We start from the raw sequence: 21204 nt of genomic DNA, 5'->3' as shown, positions 1-21204 counted from the left end.
CAAAGCTAACAAACTGTCAGAAATGTAAATACAATTTCTTATGTAACACCCATGGGTCAAAACTGAAGATGACAACACCTTTCTACCATCATAAAATCCAATACCAAAACGAAAAAATCAAACAGCGTAGAAGCCAAATGAATTTCAGTAAAATAAAAACCGTGCTTTGGTGAGGTTGTCCAACAAAAAACACGTTAATGAAATTAACTAACTAATGAAGAGCTGATGATCTCCACTGAATAAATCCATATGTGCGTTTTCATATATGTGTGCATAGATACTCATTAATTCGAAATCAAGAAATACAACTCTTGGAAATCTACATTCATTTCATATACAGACATCTAGTCGCGCGTGTTGTTGTCGTATAAAAAACAAGTTTCTGGGCGCATTTTTTGCCGACAACTATGCAAATTAAAACACTAAATATGTACACAAGTATGCACGAATGTATTGTCCAACCAAATTGTCCATAGAGAGCTGATATTTTGTAACAATAATGAAAACGAAAGCGAATCGCTCGTGTGCTGACTTTGAAAACCCTTGAGCTTACCCTTGCAGCACTCAACTGTGCGCCATTTCACTTTTCTCTTCCAGCCATGTATCAAGTTGTTAATTTTATCGAATTAAATAGATAGAGACAGATAGAGATATGCTGCACAATGTACAAAAGTGAAAGAAATGTTCAAGTTGCCCCACAAGTTAACCGAGTGTCTGCCTCTCGAGCTCGACTGATTTTCTTCAAACTGTCACACATAAGCTCTCGGCTTGATAAACAAGTCGAGTACTCGTCCGAATGTGACGAATACCTTGCTCATTGGCCTGGGCAATATGAATACAAGCAAGTACACGCATTTCTGAAGACTTCACATCTATGAGTAATTGGTAGCTTATTTTCTTTTGCTTTACTTTTTTTACTTTTTATTTTTATTTTTTTTCTTAAATTGGCAGTTTCTGTACGATAATGATGAGAAACACATTCCATTGACAATGCATATGTAAAACTAAACTTGATACCCGCATCATAGCATTACATTAAAATCTATCCACTGCGATTTTCAGCCCAAAAAAATGTTGTGTACCTAAAAACTCAACGGGCTGGCATTTTTGCGAATGGCCAATTAAAATACTTACATTTCACAGTGCACAATATTTCCGCTATACTAAACTAAATTTGCTTTTGCAGTTTTGCGCTCTAAAAGGAGCACGAAAAACGGGTTTAATGTCAAAATTAATCAAACAGATTGTCTGACTGAAAGATACCCTATTAACAGGTCTAAGCCTGAAATCTGAAAGCAATATAGATATGCCCGTTTTTGGAAGGTGAAAATACATTTCCTATTCATCTTAATCCACACCCACATCGAAGACATTCAAACTCTGATCAAAACTAATGTGTGGAATAATATGCCAAATATTCTCTTTCTAGATTTTATAACCATTAAAATTGACTAATTTTATCATAAGAAAAACTCAGTTGTTGACGCTGATCAAAAATATGTATGAATATTTTATACATGTTACATAAAATGATACAACCCTTTGTTGAATGAGTACAGGGTATAAATACTTAACAGGTGCACAAGGCAGCAGTACTTGTTACTTTTATAAAAAAAATAAAGAAAATACTGAAAAAAGTGTCTGAATTTTGCAAAAAAAATGTTAAATGCACATATAGTTGATTTTAGTTTAATTTCAGTTTAATTTTTTTTTGGCGTATTTAATAACAATGAGCTACAAGTGGGAGAACAAAAACTATCGAAGCAAAAGCGTTTTGTCTGTAATCGATATTGCTAGGTTTTCAAAGTCTGGCAACACTAGATCCTGTTACTGCGCTTTTTCTTTTGGCGAGTGAGTTGCGAGCTGCAAGTTGTTGTGAAATTTTTACTAGTGAATTTGTATTCCCGGTCACGTGTTCAAAATATATAGTGTATTTTCTGTACGGCCTACAGCATCTGGAGGTAACAAGTACATAATTTGTTTATTTTATTTGACCCGTATTCGTTGCAGTTATTGCCGTATTTAGTTGGTTCTTATTTACCCGCGCTTTATGCACTTAAAGTGCATAATCTTTGCTCCAGTTTTAAATTCTTTTCAAAATGTCCGAGGGCAATCGCCAAAACTCGTCGTCGTCGTCAAGCTCTGGCAAAAGGAAGTCAAGTGGTTCGCCCGCGCGTGCTCCAACGTCTGTCGGTGCCGCTAAAAAGCCCAAAAGAAGAAGAGCGGACGGGACTCACTATGTTGAGAAAATTTTGAAGAAGCGCTACGTAAATGGGCGAGCTCAGCTATTATTAAAATGGCAGGGTTATTCAATGGAAGAATGTACGTGGGAGCCCATCGAGAACCTAACCGGCGATTGTATGCGAATGCTAGCTGACTTTGAGGCCGATTTATTTGCTGAGCAATGTAAACGGGCCAGGTGCAAAACAGACGCATCCATGGGACTTACCGCTCTGAATGATGCGAGTCCAAGTAGTAGCTCACTTTATGTTGAAGAGAACAGTCCCTCCGCAGCAAGTCCTGCTGCTTCAATAAATGCGCGTCCCCAGCTCATCCAAATGCCTTTGCCAATGATCGACTTGGCCGACGTAAAGCAAGAAGAAGAAAGCGATCAGCCGCAACTGGAGGAACAGTTGCAAGAACAACAATTGCAGGAGGAGAAGCTGCCGCAGGAGCAACAGCTGCAGGCGGGAATACAGGAGAAGAAAATGCCGCAGAAGAAAATAACGCCCCAGAAACAACAACTGCAGGAACAACAAGCGCCGGAACTACAACTGCCACTGCCACTGCCACTGCCTACGCCCAAAGCAAGCCCAAAGCTCTGTGAGGAGCTTAATCTAAGCAGCGACAGTAGCAGTGCCTCCGATAGTGATAGCAGTAGTAGTAGCAGTGGAAGCGGCAGCAGCAGTAACAGCAGCACTAATAGCAAAAGGGGCGAACAGAGAAAACGGACGTCAGTGCAGCCCCCGGTTCCTAAAAGCAATCCGTTTTTCATAAATCTTGATTTTGCGCACAAGCTCAACCTGAGCAGTGAAGATGATACTGATGATGAAGCGGAACAACCTGCTACGGGACAAACGAGTACCATGGAGCGTCGGGAGGTTAACGCAAACAGTGGCTATGTCAAAAGTTCAATAGAAACTCTTAAGGAGCAGGCGCGCAGGTGGCATGAAAGCAAAGCCAAAGCTTCTGAAAAAAGTGGAAACCAGGTGGCAACAGTAAAGCCAGAGAAACAGCCAACAGCTAGGCCAGAAACACAACCAACGCCAACTCAACCCAAAATACCTAAACTACTGGCAGTTCCCAATAAGATAAAAGAGCAATGGCTCAAAACCGCAGCCATTTCGCCAGAAACCCCAAAATCGCGACGCCGCATGACCATGCATGTGAATTCCGTTGAAGAGACCATGGAGCAAGTAAGTAGTTGGGTGTTTGGTACTGTTAAAGGACCCGATTGTTTAATGGGCCGTATTCTCACAGATACATAGTGGATCGTCGATGAACCGGCGAATGAGCCTGGACAGAGGCCGGAGTCGGAGCAATAACCGACCGACCGGCAACGGCCGCTTTAAGAACGTTAATACATTGTCCCGCTTGGAGAATTCTCCAAAGCAATGCGCAAGCACAGACAAAAGCCGGATACGCGCTGAAATTGCTCAACAAAACCTATCGAAATCATCTCCTATCAACAAGGAAACATTGGCGCCCGCTGCTGAGCCCTTGCATAGCACTCAGCTACCCAAGCCACTCAGTCCGAAAGCAAGCTGCCAACTGCCGAGTACGCCCAAAACGCCGGAGCCAAGCTCTGTCAGCAGTGTCGGAGGCAGCAGCGGCAGCAGTGCCAGCACTACGCGCGCCGGTAGTGCCACCAGCCATATCAGCCAGGTGGGCAACTGGGATGATTCGCTGCAGTTGCCCGCACGTCCGCAAGGCATCGAACGGGGCCTGGCGTTGGAGAAAATCCTCAAGTCCTTCAAAATGAGGGGCGAGACATATCTAGTGGTCAAATGGAAGGCTGTCTCAGTAGTCGATGCGGTGTTGCTTAGCGGTGTCATTGAGCTGTACCCGCACATTGTAATCGAATACTTTGAGAAACTTCAGCTACGAAGTCCGCTAGATTGATGGTGAGTTTCTATTGCTGTCGTTTTCCCGCTTATATCTTGGCCCTGTGCCCATAACCTTAAACACGCGCTTCCGTTTTGGCGCAGCTTCATAACTTTACAGTTCGACGCTCGCATTGCCATGAGCCATGAAAATGTTGCCCGCGTTTGGGTCAAGACAAATTTGCCGCCAAAAAGCGCCGACATCCGCTCTGACGGCAACTTGGTAACTTGGCATCCACTGCCGATACTCGCTAGCATTTCATGGCTTCTTCGCGTAGCCATCTTTCGTTCTCATGCACCTGTGTAAGACTTAACCGAGCATCTTTATAAATCATTGATAACGCCAGCCCAGCCATATGACAAATTGCGCTGGAATTACCAGCGAATTGTAAATTATATATGTGCTGTGCTGTGCTGTGCTCTGCGTGGTGAGTCAGTATCGCGAAAGAACTTATGACAACTTTAATACACTCACATTGATTGAGGGTAATCGTAATGGCTGGCTTAGTTTGTCAGCCTTGAACATGTAACTTTAATGGCCAATATACGTACAAGTTCTTGAGTTTTAAAATCAAACTGTTGCTGCATTGATACTTGCTTCTTTTTATACCCATGTGGAGGGTAATACATTTTTATCTCAGCCGCAATAAGTGTGTACATTTCGATCAGATCATTGTTGATCATTCTATGTATAGTTATTTTAAGGAATCAGCTAAAAATATATATATATATGTAAAATAATGTGTATATTGTAAAAACGAATTCAAAGCCAGAGTTTGCAAGGGTTTCTAGTCTTCAGCGTGGAGAAATCTTCTTTCAATATGTTTTCAGCTGTGATTGTTATTGAGTTGGAGCAATTCCTTGCGAGGCAATGTTTTTACTGATTTGATTTATTTGAAATTATAACTCACACTTTTCACTCCTTCTATTACCTACCCGCAAAGCAGAGTGTTAACTGTTCGTCTAATCGAAAATATTCAAAAATTGTGTTTCCACTTCAAACGCAGATCTTACGCTGAAGATCAACGTGCAAGTTATGAGGCTCCAGACTTCTGTCTAGGTCTTGCTTGTTGCCCGCTTATCGCTATCATCTGTTGACAACTGGCGACAACAACAACAATAAATCCGACGCCTTTGCTTTGAACTCTGCGGCTTAGAGAGCTGGCTCCGACTTATATGTATCTATCCGTGACACGCTCGTCTGGCCAGACGCAAGCTGTGGGCGTTCAGTTCATTCAACTGGCCAGCAAACAGCACAAAAATGGCAACCAAATTGTGTTTCAGCGCAAAGCTATCGATGTACCCAGCCCGACTGTGTTGCGGCTAACCTTCGTCGGCGCGTTGGACCAGCCCAAGAGGCACGCCTCATCGGCACATGGCACTTGGTGGTGGTGCCACTTGAGTGAGTGGCTCAATGAGTGGCTGACAGTTTTGCTACTGGCTCGGCTAATGTGTCCATTTATTGCTGTTGTTGTGCAATTTCAATGCCATTTGCCAGCTCTTTGCGGGCTGGCTGGCTGGCTGATTGCATTTTTGAGCAATTTGCCAAGTTACCTGAATTTATCAAGTCGCGATCGTTAGGGGACTTTTAGCTAAAGCTCTTCTGTGAATGCTTTTTGTACAAATTTACAAATTTATGACGGCCATGTAATTGCGTATGGCCATATTTGGCGTTAAAGGTTTCAAGAAAAACTTTTGGCAGTTAGACTCTTAATGTTCATAAAGTCTGTGCCAGAGTAATTAAATTAGTTAATCTTGTAAATTGGGCGCTTTAAGCTATTTAAATGTAAAGCCCTAAACACAGTCAAGTTCAATCTTAGCTTAATTAACTCATATGCTTAGATTTATTATCAGACTTGTCTGGAAGACAAGTATGTGTAAGAGAGAAAAGGCAGCTCATGGACAACAATATAAAGTATGTACTCCCGACTGACCTCTAAATAGTTTACACAGTTTAAATTGTTTCCTGTCCCTTTCCGATGGAATGTAGATTCGTTAATTTCTGCAAAACCATTTTTGCAATTAGTTTTTGGCTAAGCAATTGTCGTATTGTGTGTTTGGATTTCAATTCTTGTCTATAATTTAATCAATTTTCTCTTTGTAAGGCGCGCTCGTTACATAGATATCTATCGCGGTGCTCTATTATTATTATTATTATTGCTGTGCAGTTGTTAGTTTGGCTCTTTGCTGTCTTGACTTCAAGCCCGATTTCAACTTATTATACCCTGAACCCATTAAAAATGGGTATAAGGGTATATTGTATTTGTGCGAAAGCCAAATGTATGTAACAGGCAGAAGGAAGCAACTCCGACCGCATAAAGTATATATATTCTTGATCAGCATAAATAGCTGAGTCGATCTAGCTATGTCCGTCTGTCTGTCCGTCCGTCCGTCCGTCCGTCCGTATGTATGAACTCAAGGATCTCAGAACCTATAAGAGCTAGAGACTTGAAATTTTAGATGTAGATGCTCCCAGCTTCCGCGCAGATCGAGTTTGTTTCCGATAATCGATAACTTACTCCGTTTCCAAGCAATCGATACAAATCGATATCGATATCCTGTTTTTTGGGCAATTTTGGTAAATAATAAGAACTAGAGTCACCAAACTTGACATATAGCTTCTAAAATAGAATATATATATGATATAGGATTTTTCTTCATGGTTTTCCCTCTAGATTAATGTGGCATTCAAATATGAACAGCGATTTTTTAGTCGAAATTCATGTCCAAATCTTACCCCAAGATTCGTATATAGACATGGGTCAAAATTTACCACCTCCATATCTCGGTCAAATCTCATCCGATTTTCACGAAGTTTGGATTTTTCTTCATGGTTTTCCCTCTAGATTAATCTGGCATTTTAATCTCGGCACCGATTTTTTGGTCGAAATTCATGTCCAAATCTTACCCCAAGATTCGTATATAGACATGGGTTAAAATGTATCACCCCCATAACTCGGTCAAATCTCATCCGATTTTCACGAAGTTTGGCGTTTTCTTCATGGTTTTCCCTCTAGATTAATGTGGCATTCAAATCTCGACACCGATTTTTTGGTCGAAATTCATGTCCAAATCTTACCCCAAGATTCGTATATAGACATGGGTCAAAAATTACCACCCCCATATCTCGGTCAAATCTTATCCGATTTTCACGAAGTTTGGCTTTTTCTTCATGGTTTTCCCTCTAGATTTATCTGGCATTCAAATCTCGACACCGATTTTTTGGTCGAAATTCATGTCCAAATCTTACCCCAAGATTCGTATATAGACATGGGTTAAAATTTACCACCCCCATAACTCGGTCAAATCTCATCCGATTTTCACGAAGTTTGGCGTTTTCTTCATGGTTTTCCCTCTAGATTAATCTGGCATTCAAATCTCGACACCGATTTTTTGGTCGAAATTCATGTCCAAATCTTACCCCAAGATTCGTATATAGACATGGGTCAAAAATTACCACCCCCATATCTCGGTCAAATCTTATCCGATTTTCACGAAGTTTGGCTTTCTCTTCATGGTTTTCCCTCTAGATTAATGTGGCATTCAAATCTCGACACCGATTTTTTGTTCGAAATTCATGTCCAAATCTTACCCCAAGATTCGTATATAGACATGGGTCAAAATTTACCACCCCCATAACTCGGTCAAATCTCATCCGATTTTCACGAAGTTTGGCTTTTTCTTCATGGTTTTCCCTCTAGATTAATCTGGCATTTAAATCTCGACACCGATTTTTTGGTCGAAATTCATGTCCAAATCTTACCCCAAGATTCGTATATAGACATGGGTCAAAATTTACCACCTCCATATCTCGGTCAAATCTTATCAGATTTTCACGAAGTTTGGATTTTTCTTAATGGTTTTCCCTCTAGATTAATGTGGCATTCAAATCTCGACACCGATTTTTTGGTCGAAATTCATAACCAAATCTTACCCCAAGATTCGTATATAGACATGGGTCAAAATTTACCACCCCCATAACTCGGTCAAATCTCATCCGATTTTCACGAAGTTTGGCTTTTTCTTCATGGTTTTCCCTCTAGATTAATCTGGCATTTAAATCTCGTCACCGATTTTTTGGTCGAAATTCATGTCCAAATCTTACCCCAAGATTCGTATATAGACATGGGTCAAAAATTACCACCCCCATATCTCGGTCAAATCTTATCCGATTTTCACGAAGTTTGGCTTTCTCTTCATGGTTTTCCCTCTAGATTAATGTGGCATTCAAATCTCGACACCGATTTTTTGGTCGAAATTCATGTCCAAATCATACCCCAAGATTCGTATATAGACATGGGTCAAAATTTACCACCCCCATAACTCGGTCAAATCTCATCCGATTTTCACGAAGTTTGGCTTTTTCTTCATGGTTTTCCCTCTAGATTAATCTGGCATTTAAATCTCGACACCGATTTTTTGGTCGAAATTCATGTCCAAATCTTACCCCAAGATTCGTATATAGACATGGGTCAAAATTTACCACCTCCATATCTCGGTCAAATCTTATCCGATTTTCACGAAGTTTGGATTTTTCTTCATGGTTTTCCCTCTAGATTAATCTGGCATTTTAATCTCGGCACCGATTTTTTGGTCGAAATTCATGTCCAAATCTTACCCCAAGATTCGTATATAGACATGGGTCAAAATTTACCACCCCCATAACTCGGTCAAATCTCATCCGATTTTCACGAAGTTTGGATTTTTCTTCATGGTTTTCCCTCTAGATTAATCTGGCATTTTAATCTCGGCACCGATTTTTTGGTCGAAATTCATGTCCAAATCTTACCCCAAGATTCGTATATAGACATGGGTTAAAATGTATCACCCCCATAACTCGGTCAAATCTCATCCGATTTTCACGAAGTTTGGCGTTTTCTTCATGGTTTTCCCTCTAGATTAATGTGGCATTCAAATCTCGACACCGATTTTTTGGTCGAAATTCATGTCCAAATCTTACCCCAAGATTCGTATATAGACATGGGTCAAAAATTACCACCCCCATATCTCGGTCAAATCTCATCCGATTTTCACGAAGTTTGGCTTTTTCTTCATGGTTTTCCCTCTAGATTAATCTGGCATTTAAATCTCGACACCGATTTTTTGGTCGAAATTCATGTCCAAATCTTACCCCAAGATTCGTATATAGACATGGGTCAAAATTTACCACCTCCATATCTCGGTCAAATCTTATCCGATTTTCACGAAGTTTGGCTTTTTCTTCATGGGCTTCCCTCTAGAATAATCTGGCATTCAAATCTGAACACCGATTTTTTAGTCGAAATTCATGTCCAAATCTTACCCCAAGATTCGTATATAGACATGGGTCAAAATGTACCACCCCCATAACTCGGTCAAATCTCATCCGATTTTCACGAAGTTTGGCTTTTTCTTCATGGTTTTCCCTCTAGATTTATCTGGCATTCAAATCTCGACACCGATTTTTTGGTCGAAATTCATGTCCAAATCTTACCCCAAGATTCGTATATAGACATGGGTCAAAAATTACCACCCCCATATCTCGGTCAAATCTTATCCGATTTTCACGAAGTTTGGCTTTCTCTTCGTGGTTTTCCCTCTAGATTAATGTGGCATTCAAATCTCGACACCGATTTTTTGTTCGAAATTCATGTCCAAATCTTACCCCAAGATTCGGATATAGACATGGGTCAAAATTTACCACCCCCATAACTCGGTCAAATCTCATCCGATTTTCACGAAGTTTGGCTTTTTCTTCATGGTTTTCCCTCTAGATTAATCTGGCATTTAAATCTCGACACCGATTTTTTGGTCGAAATTCATGTCCAAATCTTACCCCAAGATTCGTATATAGACATGGGTCAAAATTTACCACCTCCATATCTCGGTCAAATCTTATCAGATTTTCACGAAGTTTGGCTTTTTCTTCATGGTTTTCCCTCTAGATTAATCTGGCATTTAAATCTCGACACCGATTTTTTGGTCGAAATTCATGTCCAAATCTTACCCCAAGATTCGTATATAGACATGGGTCAAAATTTACCACCCCCATAACTCGGTCAAATCTTATCCGATTTTCACGAAGTTTGGCTTTCTCTTCATGGTTTTCCCTCTAGATTAATCTGGCATTTAAATCTCGACACCGATTTTTTGGTCGAAATTCATGTCCAAATCTTACCCCAAGATTCGTATATAGACATGGGTCAAAATTTACCACCTCCATATCTCGGTCAAATCTTATCCGATTTTCACGAAGTTTGGATTTTTCTTAATGGTTTTCCCTCTAGATTAATGTGGCATTCAAATCTCGACACCGGGTTTGGTCGAAATTCATGTCCAAATCTTACCCCAAGATTCGTATATAGACATGGGTCAAAATTTACCACCCCCATAACTCGGTCAAATCTCATCCGATTTTCACGAAGTTTGGCGTTTTCTTCATGGTTTTCCCTCTAGATTAATGTGGCATTCAAATATGAACAGCGATTTTTTAGTCGAAATTCATGTCCAAATCTTACCCCAAGATTCGTATATAGACATGGGTCAAAAATTACCACTTCCATATCTCGGCCATATCTTATCCGAATTTCACGCATTTGAAGAAGAGGGTTCAGGGTATCCCCTAGTCGGGAGCTCCCGACTAGAACCTCTTACTTGTTTTTGATTTGCCTGGGCTGGGGCTCATTTGATTTATGTGTTGGCTTAACTATAATTTACCGCATTGAGCAAGTTTTTGCTGGTTTGTTATAGTTCTTTTGCATTTCTATGCTACAAATGGATAACAAGATTCTAAATCCCAATTCAGGGCCTTTTTAGCATTCTTAACGTTCAGTTAAATATCAATTTTTAAATTTATGCCGTTGTCCAAATATCTTTCGAAATTATCCCAACCACATTTTCGGCAATAATTTGCATTTAATTTTTGCCTGGCATTTCCCTTTGCTGTTGCGTGTTGTTGTCAGTGTCGGTTCAGGTAATATTACAACAACAACAACAGCGGCAGCTTATGTGATAATTTTTCGCTCTTTTGACCATATTTGATAGTTGATGTAATTACGCCCAAGGCGGCCTCATTTATGACGCTTTGCATACAACAAAACAAGACACAATCTTGTGTAGTTGTTGTAGTTGTTGTTGTAGTAGTTGCTGTAATGCAATTTGTTTAACGCTTCGTTTATTACCAAAAACAGCAACGCATTTGAGATGTTGCAGCTGTTGTTGTTGTTGTTGTAGTATATCTCGGTCGCGTAGGTAGCCTGGTTTGCTGAATGAAACACAGTTACAAGCCAGTTAAATATTTAGCGTAGCACACCGAAGCCGAAATACACTTGCAGAGAGAAAGTTTCTTTGGCCAAGAACTCTTTTTAGTTGATGTTTACCTAGTCAAAAGGTTAAGGTTATCAGTATGCATTTAAGTCTATTTAAAAGTATAAAATTTGCAATATATTTCCCAAGTTATAATAGAAAACTCATGGTAGATTAAGTGAAGGAGTTATTAGGCATACTCTCCATGCCACATGCCACAACTTATGTAGATTTCTTACATGCACACGCCCCCCCTCCCCCTACCTTTTGCTCACCCCTGTCCAGGTGCTTGTCCGCCTTCCAAAAAGCAGCAATTTCCACGGCAACATCTTTTTAGCATGTCCAGCGAATTGTGCGGGCGTGGCGTGACCAGCCTTTATTTATTATCTTATTTCCAGTTTTCGCTGTTTGTCGGTTTAATATATTTGTTTAAGTACAATGCATGTATTTGTTTGTTGGCACGGGCCGCATGTGGTTATTGTTATTGTTACTGTTGCCTGCGGGTTAGAGGTTAGTGGAACAGCAATTACTTGTCCAGGCTATGATTGCAATTGCACAGCAATTGTTAGATGATGATTGTGGTTAGAGTATAGTCTGCTTCAACTAATAGTCATGATTGAGGGTTTAGCTTTATTGAGGGTTTCCCTGTTGGAGCCAGTTGACCTGCTAAGAGAATCTCACAATCATATCTAGGCCAACTTTCATACTGAATTGTTTTAATATATAATAAATAGAACAACAATCAGTTGACATGTCAATAGCCACACTTACCCCTTGTTCTATGCCTAATATCAGGTAACTGCGGAATAACCTTGACTCTCTTGTCTGCCCTTTAAACCTGCTAATCACTTTATTTGAAGAGTTATGCTCACATAATAAAAACCTTAATGATATAACAATGCCAGCTGCTCTTTCTCCAATTTGATTTGTTCCGTTTCTGGTGTCAAGTGCAGCGTACGACCTTGCATTGTTTTTGCTGTTAGAGCTTGCCACGCCCCAGAAGGGGGAGAAAACTGTGTTAATTCTTTGTGCTTAATGCCATAGCTAATAAAATTAAAACAAGTGGGTTTTACATTTCTGCGTTTTTATAATTAGTTTGTGTGCTTCAAAAGTGTTGTGTATTAAGCTAAAATTAAAATGTTCGTTTGTTGTTGTTTTGTTTGTTATTTCAGATAATACATGCTCCACTCCGAAGTTGTTTCTCACAATAAATCATTAAAACAAAAGCCAAACAACAGATACAGACACAATTAACTCAATCTGCCTGAAGGTTCAGGGGCAACATCGTTTTTTTTTTTTTGAAGTCTTCGTGGTTTTCTTTAAGCTAGGAGCTTACCAAATTAGAGACTAAGATTAACTAATTAACTATATGCGCTAACTATTTGAGCTAGTTTTAGCTGTAAGGATGTTAAAGTATTTTTCAGCCTAATTATTATATAGGCATATATTACTTAAATATATACATAATCGATATACATGCAAATTATGTGTGATATTGAAAGAAAATATAAATAAATAATTTGTTATTGCGCCAGCTACAATTAAAAGTACCTAAACACAGATAACTGCATGCGTATATTTTTATTAATTAGTAAGCTTTTTGTATAACATGCCAGATTCCTGGATTGCTGCGTTCACTCAACTTCAATTGTTCAGCCCACAAATTTGTACAATATTCGATTATACGGCTGCGATAGAGAAAAAAATTTGTTGAAATTGCCTTTAAATGTCATTTGCCGGATTTGTAATTCAAATTTCAGAAAATTTCAGCCAACGGTCTCTCGCGCTCGCATTCGTCTCCCCTCGCTGACTTGTTGACATTTTTGTTTGACTTTTTGAAATATTTTCAAATGCAGCGCCCCAAAAAAAAAAAAAACCAAAACAACAGTCGAAAAAATGCTATTATATTTTTGGCGCATGTAGATTTGTTTTCTTGTGCTTTTCAGGGTGTGTTTTGCACGACCCCATTGATAAAATGACTTTTGTATGGTAATTTGCAAGCTTGCATTCTTCTGGTGGATGCCTTCGGTTCGCCTCCATTCAACAAGTGGGCGTCAATACGTGGGGTGTACTTAAAAACATGCCAAATATCTGGGTCGAAATTCGAGACGTTGCTTACAAGTAGCTAATGTTTGCTTAGGCCAGACTTCCACAAGGATACCTTATTCCTTTGAAATTAATCAACATTGTATTCTATTTGCTGTATACGAATATTACTTATCGCTCGCATCAATTGCTTACAAAAATTTCGTCTAGCTATGTGTCATAGTCTTTCGATATCAATGTTCTCTTATGGCAGCTTTATAATCTAGTTTCATCCAGGCAGCAGGATGACGGTCAAGGAAATATCATTCGTTTTCTTATCCCGATCGGAAACAACACTCTCGCAGGAGCTTAACAAATCTAGAAACCAAGCTATTCAGAAGTAGTTCCAAATATATTGCTTGATCAAAATGAAATAGTAAATAGTAAAGTTTTATTTAATTCTATTAGGTGCACCTCTTTTGTATTGATGTGATATTTTACACCATGAGCCATGTCCATATTAGGTTTTTCTTTATTATTGGTTGGTTTTCCATAAGATTTTCTAATTAACTTTCTGCGCCTACGACTTCCGCCTGAGCTAACAACAACAACAAATTACCAGCGCGTACCAAGTTTGGAGATATATGTGCTTCAACAATATCAGTATGCAAATCGTTACGCGTTTGATTCATGAGTCACGTGTGGGGTGGGTCGATGAGGTTCGACAGTTGGAGTCGCGGCTGCTGCTTCTTCTTCTCTTTCGCTCTATACGTGCCACGCCCACAGCTGCAATGGTGCGCCTCAACTGGGTGCATTGAACGCATTTTATTTAGCTCGTTTCTCTTTGTTTGCATTGCACGATTTTCCAAACACATTTTCGCTTTTCCTTTTAATTGGCGTTTCTTGTGTTTTGCTGTGGCTTTTCCTCCGACTACTTGTGTGTGTGTGTGTTTTTTTCCGTTTCACCTATGTTTTACTTTCGCGTCCACAACTTGTTGCCACTGTGCCACTGTCCAGTTGGCCAGAGTCGACTCGTGCCGCCGCGATTTCTGTTGTTTTTATGGCTTCCAAACTGGGCCCAGCCCTGCCATGCAGAACATGGTGCAAAACTTTGATTGCGTTTGACAAACGGACAGGCCATAAATCATAAACAAAAGCACGGCTTGGGCCAAAAAGAAAGCGTTGACTTTAAACGGAAGTGCCGAGCCATGGGCCTAGCCCATAGACAGTTGCATTTTGTCGATTGGGCGAAAGTAAATCGCAAAAAAAAAAGGGTTTTAGTTCCATTTTATTGGGCAATGCTTGACTGATGCATTATAATGCTAATATGGGTATGACTTTCATAAGCGGAATAAATGTTATATAAATATAAATAGTGAAAGATATATTTCAGATATGTTTCCGATCGCAAAGTTAACAATCTATTTCATTTTTATCCAATTAGCAGAAAGCTTATTATTGTGAGCGGGTGTTCAATTGAAAATTGGACATCATAAAGACAGATATATATAAAATAATTAAAACATGTTTAGATGTTTTCAAAGTTTTTGATATATTTAAAAACTCCCAACTTTAAACTAAGCCAAGTTCGAAACTGAAATTGTTGAAACATGAAATTATTTGAAGTAGATATAAAAATAAAACTATAAACTTGACATATACAATGCCGCTTATTTAGTATATTTATAGTACATTTTGCAGCTTATCAAGATAGCTTTCAATTTTCTTTAAATTCCTTTTCTGTCAACCACATAGTCAAGGTTTCAAGTTATACATTTGTGGCATTCCCATTTTCCGCTCTACCGAGTCCTGCACTAAACCTGACATTACGAAGATTTAACTCAGCTCTTCAGCTTGTTGTGATAATTGAACTCTGTCATGAGTAAAATTCCCATAGCGAGGCAGCTACTGTCTTTGCCAAGAGACACCAAAAAATCACTTAATTAAAACGCCAAAGTACAAACAAACAGTATCCGATACCGATCCATGACAAGCATGTGATTCATGCAAGCGATCCGACCACTAAATGCCCAAAACTCCGCAGTGTGAGTCAGAGCAAATGCATGGATTCGAGTGCGCCACGTAGAGTCTTATTCCCCGTGTCCAATGAATGGGACACCCGCCGCGAAGTACTTGCATTGTAGTAGGATAGGTGCTCGAGCAGAGCGCAGTCGGTGACATAAGAGGCACAAATGTTGTGGAAACAAAAGAGTTGAAGCTCCATGGACCCCAATGAGTATATTGGCCAGGTGTGCGCTGTGGCCAGGTGGAGGGCTCTGCAGCTTGCTGAACTTTGCGCCCTGCCCAGGCAAAGCCAATCAAGTGTGGCCAAATTGATTACGGCTGCAAAATCCTTGACCCATAAATGCCAGTTGGGCAGCGTTCGGACATGCCTCGACTGTCTCGCCGTTTCCGTTTTGTTGCAAACTGCAAATGGCAAACATAAAAGTCGCCAGCCAAAACGTATCGCTAATGCGTTTTTTTTTTCTTTTTTTTGCCAAAAATTAAACGCAAAAAAAAACACATTTTACACGTTTACCCAACGACGCCCTGTTGCAAAGTGTTTCATTCAGTTTCAAGGTAAATTTACTCGCGGTCTGAGGTTTTTTCATTTTGTTTCTTGTTGTCACCTGCTTTTTGTAACTCCTGTGGAATTCACCTGGCTAAAGTCAACCAATAAATCAGTTGAGATAAAATCGGTTAACGCAGAATCTGCAATGCCACATCGTTTCAATTATATTCGCCTCTGAAATAACATATAACTCAATAGGAAGCAGCTTGAACTCGGCCATAATGGGGTATATATCTATAGGAATAACAGGTCCAGAACGAGATTCTTTCTTGTTTTTATGAGTAATCGGATTGGCCAATAATTATACAAATTGGTTATTCACAAAATTGAACATCTAAAATTAGGGAAATTTGTGTCAGGCTGATTCACACTTTACCCTGAAAACATGAGTGCGTATTTTTCAAGAGAACAATCTTAAGCTTTAGAGAATTCTGTAAATGAAACCACACACAAAAAATTGTTGTATCTTCACGCAAAGAAACGTTTAAAAATGTTTAATAACTTACAATAATTTACAATTTAATCTTTTGAATCTATGCATTGTCTGCTTTTTATAAAAACACATAACATACAAAAATGGTCAACAAACTTGATTCAACATTCAACTAATGGCTTTTTGTTGCTTTTATTGTAATTAGAAATATTTTATTTTTTTTTTTTGCTGGTCTTTGTGATTTATAATGTGGCCAAGATTTTTCTAGCCATCTATTCTGCTGTGCTTCTTTCTTTCTTTCTTTCTTCTCTCGCTGCTTACATTTGCATATTCGCCGCTTGGGTGGGTGTATTGACCACTTCAAATGGGCGTGGCTGCCAATTGATATGTGAGCGCGAGCCATAGAAGCCATACGCAACGATGCCCCACTCTGCCGAACCGCACAGAGTGGATAAAATTGGCTTCATCATGTGCGAGCCACCGAAGTAGCTAGCGAGAAGTTCAATGCCCCACCGATTTGAAGTATTTTTTGGGCAAACAACATTGCCTAAGAACCCGCCCTGCCATGTTCCAGCAGCCATCAATCAATCACAAAGCTGGCGGCACTCATCGAGTGTCCTCTTCAACGCCTTCGCCTGCAGAGATCTTCTTCAATTGATGCACCACTCAAAGAGTACGGCCTGGTAAATTGCAATTCATTGTCGCCATGTCTGAGAGGGGGTTCAGCGAGGAACTGAGGCTGAGGCTCGCCACACTGCGCCTTAATGCATCTTGACATTTTTATTAAAAATTGTTCGCGAACAAAGGGCATATTTCAGGAATGCCGCTCGTTAAGCGTCCAACTGGGCAACTGGCCAAGCCAAATTAACTCTTGGCTCCGACATGAAATGCAGTTGTTGCTGTTGTTGTTGCTTCTGGGCATAATTTCCTGCTTAAATAACGCGCTGCTGCATTAACAACAGCAACAAAGGAGCAAATGGACAGCCCAAAAGCTCCCGAAGTCAAAAGGAGTTTTTAAATGGATTCGCGGTTGCCAGTTTGTAGTGCATGTCTCCACGTCTCAAGGAAAACTGCATTTTAAGCCTGTTTTTCTGGCTTAAGTTGTATTTAGTTCAGCTCAGCGAGAAACTCATAAAAGGGCAACTAACAACGGGACACAAGGCAAACTTGTTACTTATAAATAGCGATTCCAGATAAACCAAAAAAATTGGTTGAAATTATGGGAACCTATTAAGTAAATATAGCCAGAAGATGTGTCTTGCTTAGGATGAAGACTTGTTCTCGCATTAAGTACAAACTATATGTTCCTCTCTCATATATTTTACAGTGCATCTCCCAGCTGGGTGTACTTTTCCTCTCTTTCCATTAATTAAGCTTGATTTTAAGAAATTCAAACTAACGAATTGCACAATTTAGGGGGCACAAAATGGCAAGACTTGCCCGTTTCTCATGGCGATCCCTTTGCAATTTGTGGCATGCCAAGCGCGTTTCTTGCCACTTGCATTTCAACAGCGGCGACAACGACACCAACTCCAACTCCGACTGCAACTGCAACTGCAACAGCATCCAAGTAGTCGGATAAGTACTGGAGTTACGCCATTTGAAGCACTCGCACTCGGAGTGGCAACCGAGACAGAAAACAGTTCTATTACTTAATATGCAACGTTAATGCGAACAATGGCAGCACGAACTTGTTGATGGTGGGGGGACTACTTGTACCTGGACGTGGTCGTGGGCTCACCAGCCCAGGCAGCAGTCTGTCCATTCACCGAACTGCACACACACGATCCTCAACAATCTCCAACTGAGCCTCCAGATCGGCGCTTAGCGTCGGGCATTCAATCAACGTTTTGGCCACGACTTCCAAGACCTGGTTTAGAAAGGCAACGTGTGGCTCCAAATAGAAAAGCACAAAAAGTGGCTGGGCCTCGCCAGTCATGTCGTAGGCGTCGCTCCACAGTTCTTCACACCTTTTGCGGCCAACAGCTGCGTGCCACAATTTTTCGTTAGCCATCAGAATATTTCGCTTTGATATAGCACTAGAACCGTGTTGAGTGCTTGTCGGCGCTTTTTGTGATTCTTGCTGGGATTTCAAGAAGTGGTTTGTTATTTCTAATGAGCTTAGATTGTTCGCTGCCTGAATGGTAATTCGAGCGTTTGTAGTTGTCCAGCGAGCTAATGGACTGAAAGTAACTAGGGATCGCAATGCCTTGGAATTGGAGCAGAAGTAAGTGACTTGTGATTTGTAGTCTACTCGAATGTCTTGGGGCACTCGGTGTTCACTTGGACGGACAGTTCACTTAATTCACGATAAAAGCCTCAGTTGAAAGAAATTAAAGCCGTTTTCTAGCTAAATTTGGCCGTTTTCTGAGTTCCTCAGCTGAAATTTTACTGTGATACGAACTGTTTAAAACTGATTTATCGAATTTTCTTAGAAACTATCAAACACAGGTTTATGTAACTAAAATTTGCATTTTGTGTACACTTTATTTGTGAACTAGAGCTAAAAGTATATAAACAGCCTCTCGGATGCATTTTGCATCTAACATAGACGCAAAATTATTTGCGAACTTAAAAGCGAACGTGATCACAGAAAAACCACAACCAGTTTGCAGCCTTGCTTTCAAGATAAACATAATTAGAGCTCTAATTAGTGCATTAGATAAAGAATTATTATATAAAGACTCGCTTTATTGGCTTAGAAATAAATGATTGGCACTGCAGTGATTTGTTGAAGCCTGGCTATGGAATATGTCTAGCATTGTGCATGTCGCCGTTTCTATTCTTTGTCAAAGCAATTTTCTCTGCTATTGAACACAATTTATTGCTACATGGTCCAGCCAAGCCCAGTTCACCAATGCCACCAAAAAAAAAAAAAACAAAAATCGCAAGTTTTTCAGCTCAGTTTCAGTTTTAGCTTCCACTTGGGGCTCGATTTGAACTGTGTTTGCGCCATTTGCAAAGCGCAAAACTAGTTTGCATTTGCGCTCGTAATTTACTTTTAATATTTGCAATATAATTTTTATGTTGCCTGCCTTTATTAGAGCAGAGTGGAGCACGCTTTGCAAATTACATAAACCAAATCGCCAAAGAGCACAAAATAAACGAAACGAACGCAGTCGCACCTCAAAAAAGCCCAAAAGAAAACAAAAATCGCAATCGAAATGGAAATCGTGGCACGGGTAAACACAAAGAAGACGCTGACTCGGCTCAAAAGCCAAAGAAAACAAAGTGTGAAGCACAAATCAAACATCAAATAATTGATAGAATATTGATGATGTTTAGCTCAAGCACCGACGATCCAACAGATACCCGCAACCAAAATACTAAGCGTCGTCGTCGGCCTTTCACCCGCAAAGGCTGCAGCTCTGACCCAGCACGAGCCTCTAGCGAAGGGAACCACAGATTCAGTTGGCAGCTCAGCCCCAAAGTCGTGAGTCCAGGTCTGTTAGAAGGGGGAGAGACCTCTGCGGACATAGCCACCCGCACGCGCTGCCCAGAGTTTCAATTGAACCAGTTTTATTTTTTTTTTTGCCCAGTCCCAGACATTGCGGGAGTGGTATTCGAAAACCGGCTAAAGAATTTCCAGCTAAGAAGTTTTTCATGTTCGTTTGCCATTTGCTATCTTTGTCCTTTTATGCACTCGAATAATGGCCAGATCATGTTGCATAAACATTTATGTGCTTTTCTAGTTTGTTCGCCAAACTGAATACATTTTCGAATGTGCTGCAGAATTGTTAAGATTTTGCAAGTTTTTTTATAGCCAAGGTCACAAATTGTGTACCTTTTCTGTTTAAATTAGCTCACTTTCCTTTTTCTGACTACTGAAATTTGAAGCTTGCAATATTTTCAATTATCCAACTCATTTTCGAAAAAGGAAGTGTGTAATATTGGACCATTTTTGAAAAACTAAGGCTTATTGCGGTTTGACTGTTCCTTATAGAGCTAAACCCGCCGGCAAAAGGTTTGGCTTATGGTTTGTTAGGAATTTGATTTTTTGAACTAGTTCGGCTCATATCCGGTTTACAGCCTTGATTTAAAATGAGAACCAAAACAATAAACAAAGCTCTAGCTACATATTTAACTGGATTATAGAACTAATAAAAGTATTAGATTATAGACATAAATCTTAATTGAAAATACAATCAAATTTTTCTTATGTCGTTATATGTTTTATAAAAGTCATAGACATTCTATTGCTTCTTTTGTGTTTGAAATATTTATTTACCCAGACTAGAGATAAATCTTAAATGAAAATACATTTCAGGTAAAATCAAATTTTCTTAATGGTATAATATGTTTTATCGCAATCATTGTAATTGCTGCTCAATTCAAATTAGTTGCGTTGTTTCTTTTTTTTGTTTGTGTCTTAGATACATATTTCCTCTGACTAGACATCAATCTTAGATGATAATACATTTCCAATGAAATCAAATTTTCTTTATGGTATATTATGTTTTATCAAAGTCATATGTTGTTGCTTCTTAAAACAAATTAATGTTAACCTGAGCAGCCTCTCTTTGGTTATGGTGCTCCATCGATGAGTTTTAGTTTCAACAGCCCATTGGCGGCCACTCGGATTACTATCGACATCTCTGGGTCGGTCAAGGGAAAAATGTTACGAACAAAATTGAAATCGACAAAATTTCACTTTCGTTTGCTTTTCTTTTCGTTTCGAAATTCATTCATTTCACCACCCCAAAACAAAGCTACTCGACGGAATTGACCCTCCGCAGCAGCGTTACGTAAGCCCCAAACGCCCTAAATGCCACGCCCAGTAGTCGACG

The 21204-nt window shown here is 39.8% G+C and overlaps 1 protein-coding gene across 3 annotated transcripts; it reads left to right on the top strand.

The window, feature by feature from the left end:
* The first annotated feature begins 1845 nt into the window (after positions 1-1845).
* LOC115764272 (PH domain-containing protein DDB_G0275795) lies at positions 1846-12618 on the top strand. Of its 3 annotated transcripts, none has more exons than XM_030707201.1 (4): positions 1846-1961; positions 2011-3416; positions 3481-4124; positions 12560-12618. In XM_030707201.1, the coding sequence occupies exons 2-3, from the start codon at positions 2100-2102 to the stop codon at positions 4120-4122; spliced, it is 1959 nt and encodes a 652-aa protein (XP_030563061.1). In that variant the 5' UTR covers positions 1846-1961; positions 2011-2099; the 3' UTR covers positions 4123-4124; positions 12560-12618. The 3 variants fall into 3 exon arrangements, with proteins under 3 accessions (XP_030563061.1, XP_030563078.1, XP_030563070.1); XM_030707218.1 differs by lacking the exon at positions 12560-12618 and adding an exon at positions 4209-4757; XM_030707210.1 differs by having other exon boundaries at positions 1950-3416.
* Positions 12619-21204: the final 8586 nt, after the last annotated feature.

Source organism: Drosophila novamexicana, unplaced genomic scaffold, assembly GCF_003285875.2.
Source record: "Drosophila novamexicana strain 15010-1031.04,08,12 unplaced genomic scaffold, DnovRS2.1 tig00000008-arrow-pilon, whole genome shotgun sequence".
NCBI classification, from domain to species: Eukaryota; Metazoa; Arthropoda; class Insecta; order Diptera; family Drosophilidae; genus Drosophila; species Drosophila novamexicana.
Note: the sequence above shows the minus strand (reverse complement) of the source record. Positions and strands in the feature narration are given on the sequence as shown.

What these genes read in the sequence shown, in the direction of transcription:
- LOC115764272 (XM_030707201.1), top strand. Translation starts at nt 2,100, where the DNA reads ATGTCCGAGGGCAATCGCCAAAACTCGTCGTCGTCGTCAAGCTCTGGC. An exon ending in TTGAAGAGACCATGGAGCAA is followed by an intron (nt 3,417 to 3,480) that starts GTAAGTAGTTGG and finishes GTATTCTCACAG; the next exon opens with ATACATAGTGGATCGTCGAT.